At 39.4% G+C, this 16,329-nt stretch overlaps 1 protein-coding gene across 4 annotated transcripts in view; it reads right to left on the bottom strand.

The window, feature by feature from the left end:
* OSBPL8 (oxysterol binding protein like 8) overlaps positions 1-16,329 on the bottom strand; it is a 411,605-nt gene that overhangs the window by 43,360 nt on the left and 351,916 nt on the right. For all 4 annotated transcript variants that reach the window (XM_073620008.1, XM_073620009.1, XM_073620010.1 and 1 more), the window contains 3 exons: positions 11,421-11,502; positions 10,513-10,611; positions 4,153-4,249 (listed from right to left, as the gene is read on the bottom strand). In XM_073620008.1, coding sequence (XP_073476109.1) covers positions 4,153-4,249; positions 10,513-10,611; positions 11,421-11,502 — 278 coding nt within the window. The remainder of the gene's footprint in view (positions 1-4,152; positions 4,250-10,512; positions 10,612-11,420; positions 11,503-16,329) is intronic.

The following is a 16,329-nucleotide window of genomic DNA, read 5'->3' as shown; positions in this document are numbered from 1 at the left end:
ATTAAAATATTTAGAAAATAAAAATACATTTTCTTTACAATCGCACAAGGTATTGTGTATACAGCTATCTCAACCTCTTGTAGACCCCTGCATAGCAGCAGCCAAACAGAGGGAAGGGGTAGCACTCTATGCCAGTCAGGGCTTCATTGCTTTGCACAGTGTTTGTCAGCCTAACACTAACAAGTTTGCAGGAAAGGCAATTACAGGGATGACCTCATCAGTGTGATTCTTCATTTCAGTATCCAATCAGCAGACAAAGAAAAACAGGTCAAGAAGCAGCTCTTCAGGCGGGTAAGATTACTATGGTTTTGGAGGTAGAAAGGTGTTAGAGCAGCATTAAACACAAAAGCAAACATTTATTATATTGTAGCTCACCAATTCTAAGATGTGATGGCTGCATTTCTTTTTTTTTTTTTTCCTTTTTTTTAGGCTTTCCTTCTATTTTCATGTTGTAATCCAGCAAGTCTGTAAATTTTCACAAGCTCAAACTCTCAGCAGAATGTATCAGTTTACATGGATGAGACACACCACTTAACACGGGTGGGGTTATTAAAATGATCAGCTTTTATTTATTCATGTAAAATGTTTATCCCAAAAGGAAAAACTATTTGCGGTAACTGTTATATATAAAGTGCGTGCTGGAGTTTGGCTTTAAATTTGTTAACATATCTAAATCTGCTAGTACATTTAACACTCCCCTCTCCCCCAAACTGGCAATGCAGCTGTGACTCCTGTTCACATTATTCCAGAGTAGTGTCTCACTAATACAGGTGGTTTATTACTGGCCAGATCACCAGGAGAAAACCGAGGCAAAAAAAAAGCTTAAGAAAAGGACAACTAATGCAGCCACCACATCTAATGATTTGTAAGCTGCAATGTTATACATTTTTGGTTTTGGGTTTAATACTGCTTTAAAGATAAACTCCGGGGAACTGAAAAAACTACCTATGCAGGATGACTCAAGAGCTAAATGCTCATCTTTGACTAAGTTACCAGTAAAAAACACTTTTTACTTACCTTATTCCTTGCTTCTGCAGGCTCCACCTTCAATGCAACCAGTCCCCTAAGGCCTCTTCTCTTCAGCGCTCCATCTGGTTTTTGCAGCTGTGATGCCATCACGTACAATGCAGGACCAACAGTCCTGCATTAAGTGAGGTTGCTGAAAGCCTGCCCACAACTCAGAGAGAAGATTTGAGCGCGAGCTGCCAGAGGAAGCAGGAATAACTTTTACTGGTACACCAGGCATGAAAAGATGCGGATGCACTGCTTCTATTGTAATTTATGAAGACAGTGAGGGAGATGATTGAAGCGCTAACAAAAATTTAAAAAATAAAATAGCAAACTAGTTAAAGAGGTTGTAAACCTTCCTGAGATATTTGTATATAGGTAAGCCGAGAATAAGGCTTACCTAAAGGTACTGTAAATATCTCCTAAACGTGTGTCGTTTAGGGGATATTTACTGTATACTGTGCCGGTGATGTCTTTTTTTTTTTGCAGGGTTTTCTTCCTCTTTAAGCGAAGATTGATTTCTTTGCAAGGGAGAAGAGGTTCATCACCTTAGGACACAAGCAAAAAACTGGGGACTCACAGAATAGAGTAAGAGTTCAAAGTGAAGGTGCCCAAGGAGCGTGCCTCGAAAGCTTTGCCAGAGTTCAGTCACCTGAAGGTACAAGACTTTAACCCATGGTGTATGAATACTTTGCCTGTGCCCTGTACAGCACAATTAAGATGGCGTTTAAATCTTGCAGTGTGGGCGGAAGCCCCACAGAAATGGTAATATGCAGAATGCTCCAGATATATATGGGGGCATAAAAGAGAGATTGTAAATACTATACTTTACCAACAGTGGTCCACAAAAAGTATTCTTTTGTGAGAGTTTAACTATATTTTAATGTAAAAAAATATTCAAGAAATGCATTTAGACTTCTACCACCATTCTGCAGTTTCACAACTGAAAAACATTTTTCAGCAACTTAGAATACAACGAAGATCAACATCAGAAGCTTTAATATAATATTTAAAATAAATAGATGACATTGCAGTTTCTATTGGTGTAAGGCTTAGGACCGCTTTAATATTATTATTATACAGGCGTTTGAACGCCAACAGTTTGTGCAGCACTCTATAATATAAGGGAGATATAGTACAGTTGCAATAACATTGAATACAAGAGGGTTAGGAGGGATCCACAATCAAATAGGGTGGGGCAAGTGGTACAAAGGAATAAAAAGTTCATTAGTTAGGAGGTGGTGGAATAGGCTTCCCTAAAGAAATGGGTTTTCAGGGATCACCTAAAAGGTAGACAGGAGTGGGAGATAGCTGGAGAGATTGAGGTAGAGTTCGAAAGGATGGGAGAGGCTCTGGAAAAGCCCGGGAGGCGAGCACTGGAGGAGACAAGGGGAATAGAGAGCTGCTGATCTAGTGAGGAGCAACGGGGACAGTATGGGTGATATAGTGAGATAAGATTAGAGATGTAGCTTGCGGCAGAGTTGTGGATGGCTTGGTATATTCTTGTTGGAATTTTACATTCTATTTGTTGGGTGACTGGAATCCAGTGAAGGGATTGGCAGAGAGGGGTGTCAGACACTGAACGGTTGGTAAGGTAGAGGAGTTTTAACAGCAGCATTCATGATGGACTGAAGGGTGATAGCCTTACAGAATAGAGGGTGCCAGAAAGAGATCAGAAAGCGCAAAGCTACCTTCGAAATGCTTTTATGTACAGGCTCCAATATTACTCCGATCCAGCCGCAATTCTAAAGTGCAAAACGCATTTAAATTCCTGAGTACTCAGCAATTCTGTATTGTTAACAGAAATCCTAAGCAAAAAGTTGTCTTTTGGCTTGAGAACTATTTAGAAATGGATGAGTCTGTATGAAATAAATCTGGACATGTCATAAAATACAGCCAGCGGCGAGCAAAGGTTTAGTGTATGCCCCTAAGGACCAATCCACACATGTTCCCATGCAAATTCAGAGTACTTCCTTTTATTGCGGTTGGATAGCCTACTCATTGAACATAAACCTATGGAGAACAGGACCATCATTCATTTCCACAATGAGTAAGGTTGACACTTATAGACCTTGTAAAGTCCAGCATAGACACTTGGTACCGTGGGTTAGTAATGAAACTGCAGCCAGACCTGATACTGTTTATGATTGCCAGAGACTATACCAGGTTTATGAGTTTTGCCCGTGCTCATTGTAGAAATGTCCTATTCTGTTCAGGTTTTCATATGTTGAAGTCCGAATGCCAGATAGCAGATCACCTGACCGATAGAGACAAATCTCCAGCGAGCGGCCACGTTAGAATGGCTAAGAGGCTGCACGACCGCATTCTGTTTTGTCTCCAGATGCCCTCGCCCCCCAATGGATGCCTGGGGCTATTGCACTTTTGGCACCACCCTCTGCATGCCATTGAAAACAGCAGCAGCTATTCTTCCATAAACAATAACAAATACTTTTTATAATTAAAAAGCAGCCCTAGAACCTCAGTGAAATGAATGATTATAGGAATGATCTGCCTGAGGGGGGCATTCAGAAACAACTGTATAATTAGCCTACAGACAGACAGGGGGGGGGCATGCTCTCTCAGTCCTACATCCCTCAATGATCATTTAGTCACACTATTCAGCTTAGTGGTATGTCAAGTCGCAGGATAAAAGGAGGGATGTTGTGTATAAGACTTTAATGTTTTATTTTTTTAATCAGAAGGTCATATAGCGAGAGGCAGAAAACAACTAGCCTATGAGAGTGTGACAGATTTTTACACTGGCTGGCCACAGATTGAGAAACAGGAACAGGGGGCTGATCTGTGTGAGACATATACACAGGCAAGGGCAAAGGCTTCTGTTGAGACCCTAGGATTTACAGGATTTGACTCTCCAAAGACCAGCATCTTAATCCTGGAAGTAGATGCTGCCTTGAATTGCTCCTAAAGAAAGGCGGCACAGGCCTTTGCAGGGAAATGAAAGAAAAAAGAATTAAGAAAAAAAAAATCAAAAATTAAATAAAGATGAAGCGCAGTGATCCCTTTAAGAGTTAGCACATTTAAGCGTTACATATTACTTACAACACAAAAAATATCATGGGCTAGGCCTACTTTAACTGTTGTACAAAGCACTATCATTAATGGAATAGAATTAGACTCACTTACCATAAAATTTGGATTTGGCCAGAATACTCCCACTAAGACAAAATCCATCCTTCCGATTACTGACATAAAAGGCAGACACTGGTGGATGATGGGAAACCTAGTAATAAAGTTAAGAATAATGTCACAGATTTAAAATAATTATGTACTATTACCAAAGCTTGTCAGTCCTCAAGCTAACAAATACTATAATGTAAATCAAAATTATTATAGAAAGCATACTAAAAGCACGTTTCAGCACTGTAAAGACTCATTCACAGCCAGGATCCCATGTGTTCCAATCCGCAGCAGCTGGTCAACCTGGACAGCTATCAGACATTTCTATATAACTTATCACACCTTATGAACCTAGGCCTCTATCCAATTTTGAAAAAAATAAAACTTGTGTATATGTATTTTTTTTATATATATATATATATATATATATATATATATATATATATATATATATATATATATATATATATATATATATATATATATACACATACACACACACACACACACACAGTGCCTTGAAAAAGTATTCATACCCCTTGAAATTTTCCACATTTTGTCATATTACAACCAAAATTGTAAATTTATTTTACTGGGATTTTATTTAATAGACCAACACAAAGTGTTACATAATTGTGAAGTAGAAGGAAAATTATAAATGTTTTCTAATTTTTTTTTTACAAATAAATATTTGAAAAGTGTGGCATGCATTTGTATCCCCCCCCCCCCCTTTACTCTGATACCCCTAACTAAAATCTAGTTGAACCAATTGCATTCAGAAGTTGCCTAATTAGTACATAGAGTCCACCTGTGTGTAATTTAAATTCAGTATAAAGACAGCTGTTCTGTGAAGCCCTCAGAGGTTTGATAGAGAACCTTAGTAAACAAACAGCATCATGAAGGCCAAGGAGCACCAGGAAGGTTAGGGATAAAGTTGTGGAGACGTTTAAAGCAGGGTTAGGTTATAAAAATATCCCAAGCTTTGAACATCCCACGAGCACTGTTCAATCCATCATCCGAAAATGGAAAGAGTATGGCACAACTGCAAACCTACCAAGACATGGCTGTCCACCTAAACTGATAGGCCGGGAAAGGAGAGCATTAATTGGAGAAGCAGCCAAGGGGCCCATGGTAACTCTGGAGGAGCTGCAGAGATCCACAGCTCAGGTGGGAGAATCTGTCCACAGGACAACTATTAGTTGTGCATTCCACAAATCTGGCCGTTATGGAAGAGTGGCAAGAAGAAAGCCATTGTTGAAAGAAAGCCATAAGAAGTCCCATTTGCAGTTTGCGAGAAGCCATGTGGGGAAACAGCAAACATGTGGAAGAAGGTGCTCTGATCAGATGAGACCAAAATTGAACTTTTTGGCCTAAAAGCAAATGCAAAGTGTGGCAGAAAACCAACACTGCACTGCACCCTGAACACACCACCCCCACCATGAAACATGGTGGCAGCATAACGTTGTGGGGAAGCTTTTCTTCAGCAGGGATAGGGAAGCTGGTCAGAGTTGATGGGAAGATGGATGGAGCCAAATACAGGGCAATCTTAGAAAAAAAACTGTTAGATTCTGCAAAAGACTTGAGACTGGGACGGAGGTTCACCTTCCAGCAGGACAACCACACCTACAATGGAAAGGTTTAGATCCAAACCTAGTCAAAGTCCAAGCCTAAATCCAATTGAGAATCTGTGGAAAGACTTTAAAATTGCTGTTAACAGATGCTCTGCATCCAATCTGACAGAGCTTGAGCTATTTTTCAAAGAATGGGCAAAATGTCTCTAGATGTGAAAAGCTGGTAGAGACATCCCCAAAAAGGTGATTCTACAAAGTATTGACTCGGGGGGGGGGGGGGCTGAATACAAATGAACGTCACACTTTTCACATATTTGTAAAAAATTTTGAAAACCGTTTTCTTTCCACTTCACAATTATGTGCCACTTTGTGTTGGTCTATCACATAAAGCCTCAATAAAATACAATTACGTTTTTGGTTGTAACATGACAAAATGTGGAAAATGTGTGTGTGTAAATATCATTAAAAAAAATCCACAATAAAATCGTAAACAGTTATCCAATTAATCACAATTTCAATGCCAATAAAGGGTCAAGAGAGGTGACAAATCTCAAAAAGTCCTTTGTGCAAAAAAAAAAAAAAAAAAAAAAAAAGACTTCCGTGCTTTAGTGCTGGTGACCCCTTTGAAGTAAATCATTCACCAGACCTAACTGACCCCTTGTAATAAGAAGGTCAGTAAGTGTTAGGTGCAAAGCTTTTTCTCCAGGATTGCTTTCCTCCTTAGGTTTTCATAAACCTCTGGGACCTTTTTCTTCTCTCCTAAGCAGACTGACCAAGAAGAAATCACAAGGGCGTACTAAAAAATCTTCTGATTTACACTTTATTCGTTTAATATTTTTTGTTTGTAGCTTCAGAGCACATTGGCTCTGTAACCATTAGCACTGCTACTTTTCTTTCTTTCACATTATAGTGGTGTCAGAGGGCGTACACCTACTAGCAACTGCTGGGGATTGTAGGCAGATAGTTGCCTTTTTGCACCATAAGTGTGGGTGCATATCTAATTTTTTCCAATCTGTACAATTAAATGACAGGCTGAAGAGAGGAGCCAGAGCTGTCCGTGGCTGAAAACATGTTACAGTGACTTGAGGATGTGTGAATAGAGGCCTAAACTAGGTTCACTCTAGCCTGTTTTACTGTGGAGGCTAGCGTCAATGTCAGCTCTGGCAGGGGGTGGCGTGATGCGTTTTTAAGTGTATCATACTGCTTGTTATATTTTTCAACTTTATTTGAAGTGTCACATAGTGGAAATTAATTCACGTCACTGTACAGCAGTGATATGTGCTTATCCTGTTCAGAAAAGCGCAGGTCATCATACACTTAAGTCTAAAGTTGTGTAAATCAAAAATTTGTTCATGATGTATGCTCATATTTAAGAATGTGTGGGCAACTTGAAAAGACTTTCTAGGCACAGCAAGAAAAACGGAATTCAGCCTCCTCTGCAAATTAAATCCAACTGCAATGAATTCTTTTATTTTTTTTAAGAGGAACTGTCACTTTTGGAATATGATTTACCCATCAGTTTAATGCAGGTAGGAACACTAACAAACTCACATTTATATTAGATAGATTTTTTTTTTAACTACTTACTTAAAGTACAACTAAAGGCTATTGTACAACAGCCTAAAAAAATTCCTAAGTCAAGTTGCTATGTTACATAGTTACATAGTAGGTGAGGTTGAAAAAAGTCTATCAAGTCCAACCTATGTGTGTGATTATATGTCAGTATTATATTGTATATCCCTGTATGTTGTGGTTGTTCAGGTGCTTATCTAATAGTTTTTTGAAACTGTCGATGCTCCCCGCTGATACCACCGCCTGTGGAAGTGAATTCCACTTCCTTATAGTAAAGGACCCTCTACGCAGTTTAAGGTTAAACCTCTTCTCTTCCAATTTTAGTGAATGAACGCGTGTCTTTTTAAATTCCCTTTCGCGAAAAGGTTTTATCCCTATTGTGGGGTCACCAGTACAGCATTTGTACATTGAAATCATATCCGCTCTCAAGCGTCTCTTCTCCAGAGAAAATAAGTTCAGTGCCAGTAATCTTTCTTCATAACGAATATCCTCCAGACCCTTTGTTAGCTTTGTTGCCCTTCTTTGGACCCTCTCCAGTTCCAGCACATCCTTCCTGAGGACTGGTGCCCAGAACTGGATGGCCTACTCCAGGTGCGGCCGGACCAGAGTCTTGTAGAGTGGGAGAATTATCGTTTTATCTCTGGAGTAAGGATGAGCTCCGGCGTGTTCGCATGCTGCACGTGCCGAGCTCCCCAGGAAATCGCACGGTGCAGCACTAATCACAGGCAGTGAGACATTTCATGATCTCTGCAGCCGCACATCGGGAAATGTCTCACTGTTTGTGATTAGCGCTGCGCCGTGCCGACTTCCTGGTGGGCTCGGCACGTGCAGCATGTGAACACGTCGGGGCTCATCCTTACTCTGGAGTTATTCTTGACTGAGCAAAATCCTCCTTCACGTAGGTGTGCGCAGCCTATTGCATTAGGGTCTACACCCCAAAACTCAAACACAAGTCTTTCCCTGCAGCCTCAGCTCCAACGAGCAGTGAATGAATAGGAAGTGCTCTGTGCTGAGCAGTTTCCTGCTCATTCACAAACTGAAGCATAGTAAACACCGTTCACTATGCTTCGGTTATGAATGACCGCAGTGAGTACATTTAGAAAAGGAAGGGGCTGGTCAATGACATATTGACTAGCCCCTTCCCCTGCTCTCCATCCTGAAACATCCCAAGGGGAGAGGAGAGAAGGGAAACCAGCAGCACTGCAGGTGGGGGGGAGGCGCAACAAAGGGGGAAGGCATGGGCAGTAGGGGGGAATTGACATTGCATGTAATGATTAGGGTGTGCCCAGCTACACCTGGTACACCCCCTTGCTCACGCCTATGCTCCTTAATTTGTGTCTAACATTCGCCTATCCCAGACACTGTAGCTCACAGTGGGAGGGTTCCAGCAACAAAGGCAGTGTCCAGAAAGCAGTGGGCAGCACATTTTGTTATTAAGAGGCCACAGTTTTACTTAAAGATATCTTATTTAAGCTAAGAAGAAAGTGGTTAGGAAAGATAGGGGAGATTAGAGAGAACTGATGCAAAATATATGTATGTAGGAGAGACATCTCATCCACCTCAGCTCTTGCATCTGTACACTCCCTTAAAAAACAGAGTCATGGGCCTATTGAATCATAGGGCGGTAAGCAAATTTACACTGTTATACAAGCTGTTTACTCACTACTTTACATTGTAGCAAAGTGTAATTTCTTCAGTGTTGTCACATGAAAAGATATAATAAAATATTTACAAAAATGTGAGGGGTGTACTCACTTTTGTGAGATACTGCATATATATTATATATTTTTTTTTAATTAAAGCGTTTGTTACGTAAACATTTCATATTCCGCCTGATATGTGTCTGCTGTACCATGTACTTGTATGAGAAAACATCCTGTTCTTTTTGTATTGCTTCCTTTGTGTGGTGTTCCTGCCAGTCCCTCTGCTTTCCTATTAAAAACTGGCCACACTAAGCAGGAGAGCACAGTGTGTTCAGTTCTCTAGCTATGCTCTCCTCCAATGATCAGACATGTCCTGTCATGGCTTTCATGCACAGCCTTTGACTGAGAAGCCAACTGTGCTGCTGCTTCTCCTCCCCCCAGTTGTTATGCAGCCAAGAACAGAGAGAATGTGATCACTTAATAAAAGGGAAAAGGGGTATTTTAAATGTTTTGGACACCTATACAAAAATGTTTTGCCTTTCATTTCTTTTCTAAACTGAATTGGCTGTTTTACAAGGTGATGATTTACAAGCACTTGAAATCTTGAAAATAGTTTTTGTAGTTTTTTTTTAAAGCCTCTGACTTTACTCCTAAAACAGCGTAATTTAGATGGGTAGAGCAGACGTGAGAGTGGGAAGCTCTTGGTAGATCAGGTATTTAGATGCATTTTAAATGGGCATAAGAATTATTAAAAATGACAGTTCCCCTTTAGGTGCTTTTCATCATCTAGGATCACTAAAGGAGGCTGTTAACTATTTTCTGCCAGTTGTGATGTATTTGTATATTAAATGTTGTATATGATGCAAAGTTTTTATGTTCGTAATAATAAATCCCAACGGTGAGCAAATATTAAATATTACCGTATTTATCGGCGTATAACACGCACCCCAATTTAGGAGGGAATTTTAAGGGAAAAAAACTTTTAGGAGGGAAGTTGAAGGGAAAAAAACTTACATTTAAATGCCCATCATTGCAGCCTTCTCAGTGCAGCCATGTCAGTGCAGCCTTGCCCCAGTGCAGCCTTGCCCCAGTGCAGCCTTGCCCCAGTGCAGCCTTCAAACCTCTATTCCAGCTAACCAGGGCTTCAAAATCGCCGACCGCGATTTGAAAATGGCGCCGCCGGCGCCGAAATACACAGAGCCGGTCCTCGGCTCTTTCCGGCGGCTCTCGTTCACTTTCGGCTCCACTCGTAGTCCCGAGCGGAGCTATCCGAACCTAGCCGAGTAGGTTCGGATAGCTCCGCTCGGGACTACGAGTGGAGCCGAAAGTGAACGAGAGCCGCCGGAAAGAGCCGAGGACCGGCTCTGTGTATTTCGGCGCCGGCGGCACCATTTTCAAATCGCGGTCGGCGATTTTGAAGAATTGACAGCTCGGGATCGCAGGGGATCGGCGTATAACACGCACCTGCGATTTTCCCCTGATTTTCAGGGGAAAAAAGTGCGTGTTATACGCTGATAAATACGGTATATACAAAGCAAAACAATAGCTGTACTAAAGCCTTCCGGCAAAGTTGTCCATACCTGCTCAGCAATGTAATAGGTCTTGCTATTAGTTTTTGGATGGATCCACAAGCAGCGGAAGGTTTCACCAAGAATTGGATTATAAGGTTTTTTCAGACCCTTAAGAAAAAAAAAAAAAACACATTTAAACACGTTACACACAGTTATTTACATCGGAAAAGCGTTCTACACACTGAGGATTGTTCTACTAAGGCATTACTTCACTCTGAATGAAAAGCAGACTACAAATTTTTAGAATGAGATGTTCTCTCTAACTTCTGTTCCATTAATAATACGAACGTAAATTACATTAATGGACTAAGCTGAACTTTTTATATCAAACCCCAGAAATGGTTTTATGATACAGACATTTGTGTTCAGCAGTGTTTTACATTAAAGAATCAACTTTTACCTGGACTTTACCTATCAAATACCCTACTTCAATCAAAATTATGTAATTGAAGAAAAAAAAACTTTTTTTTTTTTTCACCAGCATGTCTATGTCCTTCACATTATAATGTTTCAGTGTTGCTTATACACTGATTATCAAATTTGCTTTTATACTCAATATGAAGAAAATCATTTGACAGAAAGAGTGGTAAATTATACAGTCCAATATTTCTTCTTAGAAAAAGATTTTAAAAAATTGAAAAAAAAAAAATCAAATGGAGGGAAGGAAGCAAGTTAGAAGCCAATTGGCTACCATGTACAACTGCACGAGATTTGGCAATCTCCAGTTTTAGTAGATGAACCAGTGTGGTGTCTAGTGAAGAGGATAATGTGTCCACTATCCACTATAACTAGACACCCTACTGTAAGAGACAATTTAGCATTTTCATGGGCTTGCTTTTAAAGAGCATGAAAAAAAAAATAAACGTCCCAGCATGGAAATATCTTATCAAATCCTATACGTTTTACATCAATCAAACCTTTGGCTTTTTGTAGAATCCTGACAGATACCACTTCACAACTTTCTGCATCCGGCTGTAGGGATTTTCTTCTAGAGCCGCTCTGGTAACAAAAAGAAAAATCCATTTGATATTTCAGCAAGTCTTTCCAAGTTTCAGTGGTATAAAAAAATCCCACCTACTACAAACTTTTCATGGGAACGCCAAAAAATACTTAGATTTGATGTTACTGAATTTATAGATTTCTGAAGAAATTAAATGTTTTTTGATTTACTGTGCAGTTTTTTTTTTTTTTTAAGTGTATGGAAAGGCACATATTTAATTTTAGTTTTGGTAAGGGCTTCGACTCCCTGTCAGGTATTTGCTGTCTGCCATCTGTGTCCATGTGGGGTCCTCCTAAGGGTTGCTCACATCATTAGCCTGGCCATAAAGGATTCTGCTACAGGCAAAGTAAATCTGGACATTTTTTTAAATGTTACTTGTAAGTTTTTCCCTGTTCTCTAAAACTGGGACATCAAATCAAGAGTCAAGGAGGTATACACTATATTTGGCAGTGGCACTGTATTGGCTTCACCTAGCCTGCAGATGTTTGATATTTGTGGTTTAATAACAACCTGGTACTTTTAAAGGTCGTGTTATGAGACATCACAGTACGGTAAATATGTACAGGGACTGTACTGTTGTTTCATGAATGATTACCCAATTCAAAATTATGATATTTCTTATCCTTTCTTTATCCTTGTTGAGTCTCTAAATTAAATAAATAAAAAAAATACTAGAAAAGATAGGCAAATAACTACTATGAAAGAGCCAATCTATAACAAAATTAAAAACGTTAATACTCTTTCTATAGAACTAGTGAACTTTCAGTAGAATTCTAGGTAAAGTACATACACTTTTGACAAATGATTATGCTTTTTATTGCTTTACATCCTTTTCTGAATCTGTCACCTCTATAAACCAACAAGCTGGCCATAGACATGGCAGTTTAATACATGATTCAAACATTTAACAGCTAACTTTTTTTTGGATTTAGTGGGGAAAAGTTATCTACGGGTATTTTCATATAAGAAATATTCTTGGCCATAAAAAATAGATACCCACAATGCAGCTACCAAATCTAAGTAAACTTTAACATATTACATTTTTTGTTCTTGGGTTTTAACATTTTTTGGTCAAATTTTTTGTGATGCAACTGGGCAAATTTTCCCTCACTTCCTGTCTATCACACCGATATGAAAAGGAGGAACGGCTGTTACTGGGACAGGACAACAAAACGAGCCATAACAACCAATGTCAGATGCTCTAAACCTGCTATACTAAAAATGTGTTTCTGTTGGAAAGATTCCTTATCAGTTCCTGTCCTGATTAAGTGAGGGGATCCACCCAAAAGGGATACAGACAGCAACAGAAATCCCAGTATCATGTGTGCATCTTTAACAAATGTACAAGCCCCAATCCCAAAAAATTAAGTTAACTTAAGACATAGACCACCAAATTATAAGCGATCTAACAACGTTCCCTCACAAGGTCAGATCACTATACTGTGGAACCATCACTCCTGATCTGTTTGAAAGGGACCATATTATACTGAGTTAACAGCCTTAAGTTGGGTATTGTATTTTAGTTAACACAAAGTTGGGTATTGTTATTTTACCTCTGTACCGTGTTGCTCTGTTCTCTGCAGATCCCCTGATATTCTGGTTTTAGTTGTTTGTGGCTTTGTACCATGTGACCCAACTTAGTGGATCCTTCTAGCCTTGGAAGGAAAGGGCATGGTGGCTTCAGCATCATCACGTCTTAAGGCTGTTAACTCAGTATGGTGTGGTCCCTTTTAAACAGTTTAGGAGTGATGGTTCCACAGTATGGTGATCTGACTTTGTGAGGGACCATCCTAGAAGGGAGATCAAGATTGAGTCCTAATCTTTGTGAAGTTTATTGGAAGTCATATTGTGTTTGATGGACGATTGAATGATGTTAGACCACTTATAATTTGGTGGTCTATGTCTAAGGTTAAGAGGCCCAGTGTGCTGTGGTGTTGGTAAAGGTTCTTTTCACCCTCTACATGAGAAACATTTACATACACTGGAAGTGCCCTATATGCCTTGGATACAAATAGGCATTTCTCTATAACTAGAAAGTGCTGCATTTTAATTTCTGTGTGTAAAATCTACATAAACACAGAATTCAATGATTTGCAAATCCCATAAACCCATATCTTAATCACAACAGAAAATAGAAAACATATCAAATGTTTAAACTGAGAAAATGTACCATTTTAAGAAAAAATAAGGTATCATCCCTTGTTTTTTTTAACAACACTCTGTAATGTCTGGAACAATGAGACCAGTTGCTAGAGTTTTGGGAGAGGAATGTTTCCCATTCTTGCTTGATATAGGATTCTAATTGCTCAACAGTTCTGGGTCTTCTTTGTCATATTTTCATTTCAAGATGTACCAAATGTTTTCATTTGGTAAAAGGTCTGGACTGCAGGCAGACAAGTTAAGCACCCAAACTTTTCTACTACAAAGCAATGCTGTTATCATAGATGCAGTATGCAATTTAGCACTGTCCTGCAAAAATATGCAAAGGCTTCCCTGAAAATAATGTCATCTGGATGGGAGCATATGCTGCTCTAAAACCTGGATATATCTTTCAGTATCAATAGTGCCTTTCCAGGTCCGCAAGCTAGCCTTTCAATGTGCATTACTGCACCAGAATTCCATCAGAAATGCAGGGTTTTTTTTTTAGCTGAGTGTCAAAAACAAGCTGGAAAATCCTCCTCCTCTTTAGTCTGGGGGATGCGGTGCCCATGGTTGCCAAAAAGAATGTCAAATTTGATCTGACCACAGTAATCTTCCACTTGCAATAGACCATTTTAAATGAGCTTTGGCCCAGAGAAGTGGCTTCTTCTTTGCATGATAGAGCTTTACCTTGCATTTTTAGATGGCATGTTGATTTATTTTCACAGAAAGTGATTTTTGGAAGTATTCCTGAGCCCATGCAGTGATATCCATCATAGAATCATGCCTGTTTTTAATGCAGTGCCGTCTGAGGGTTTGAAGATCATGGGCATCAAATATTGCATTTCTCCAGAATCTTTTGATATTATATACTGTACATGATGATTTATTTAAAGTCTTTGCAATTTTACATCGAGGAACATTATTTTGAAATTGTTCAACAATTTTTTAAATGCAGCTTTTCACAGATTGGTGCACCTCTGCTCATCTTTACTTCTGAGACACTCTGACTCTCTAAGATGCTCTTTTTATACCCAATCATGTTACTGACCTGCTGCCAATTAACCTACTTAGTTGCAAAATGTCCTTCCAGCTCTTCCTTGTTAGTACCACTTTGCCAGCTTTTTGTTGCACTATCTCAACTTTGAGACGTGTTGCTACCATCAATTTAAAAAAAAAAAATCTGAAAATGATACATTTTCTCAGTTTGAACATTTGATATGTTTTCTATTTTCTGTTGTGAATAAAAAATGGGTTTATGAGATTTTCAAACCATTGTATTCTGTTTTTATGTAGATTTTACACAGGGTCCCAACCTTTTTGGAATTGGCAAAGGCCCCACACCTGTTTGGCCAGTGCATTACAATGGCTGTCTAGCTAAAACTGTATATTGAGGTACTTTAATTCTTTAGGAAAGGCCAAATATGCATCACAAATGTTAGCTTTCTTAGCAAACTACACTGCACGTAATATGTCATAATTTAAACACTCCTTAAATAAATTTTGCTTTACCATGTGTTTACATCCCGACATAGTGGAGAGCTGTGCTTAGCTGCAGACTGTGCTTATGTACAGACTTTAAATGACAGTACTATAAGTGTTATGGTACTGCGTCTCAGCTGCACAGAGAACAATAAACAGCAAGATGGGCAATTTGGCATATGAAGAAAAATACACAAGATAATTGTTATGGTGATAATATGTTGTTTTGCAAAGCTCCCTATCATTTGTTTTGCCAAGACCAGTTTAACACAGCCAGTGCATGCATCTCTACCATATGTAGCCCTTTCTGAGAAGACAAGAACAAGAACCAAAGCTACAGTTACATTTCACAATATTTACAACTGATAGGATTTCACTTTAGATGATAGCTCTCCCCATTTATATCTATACAGTTTAATATTCCTGGGCAACATGTGGGACTTACAGACCTGGGATCATAGGTTCAAACCCCACTAGGACTCTATCACCATGGGGTTTGCATGTTCCCATTATGTCTGCATAAATTTTTCCTGGGTGCTCTGGTTTCACTATACAGCAAACACATAATTGTCCTAGTTTTCGTTAATTTGCATATGACTGAGGCAAGGAAGTGAGATTGTAAGCTCATCTGAGGGCAGGAACTAAAGTGATTACAGATAATTAAAAAAATTTAAATCAAGTAGATGATATACTGTAACATGCCCAGGGGACAGTTTATCACACAGTGACAAAAGCCCTGGGCAGAGACATTAGAAAGAACCTCATACTGGTACTTTCGTAAACACTTTGAATATAACATTACAAGCCAGTAACAAAAACTGTGGAATGTATGGGAACAAAGTCTATTGCAGTCCCCATACTGCATACTGATACTTCTGTAAGCAATTACAAAGGAAGAATCCTGTCACTTACCACCTCTGCAGCTTATCTTGGCTCCAGGGAAAACTGTTTTAGCTTTAAAGCTGTCCATAGATAGATCGAAATTCGGCCAATTCAGCAGGGGCGGACACATTTTGATCCATCTATGGCCATTCCTGCTTGACAGAAGTAGACATGTCCAATGAAACATTTGTCAATCAGTGGCTTGCAGCCAATCGGCTCAGTGTAGGAGGAGCCCCACTGTCAGAACACAATGGCACAGCAGGGAGAATTCCTCCATCCACATTGCAGCAGCTGATCAGTGTATTCTGACAGCAGAGGAGTCC

The sequence above is a fragment of the Aquarana catesbeiana genome, linkage group LG03, assembly GCF_042186555.1.
Source record: "Aquarana catesbeiana isolate 2022-GZ linkage group LG03, ASM4218655v1, whole genome shotgun sequence".
In the NCBI taxonomy this organism is placed as follows: Eukaryota; Metazoa; Chordata; class Amphibia; order Anura; family Ranidae; genus Aquarana; species Aquarana catesbeiana.
This window is presented reverse-complemented; position numbering and strand designations above follow the sequence as displayed.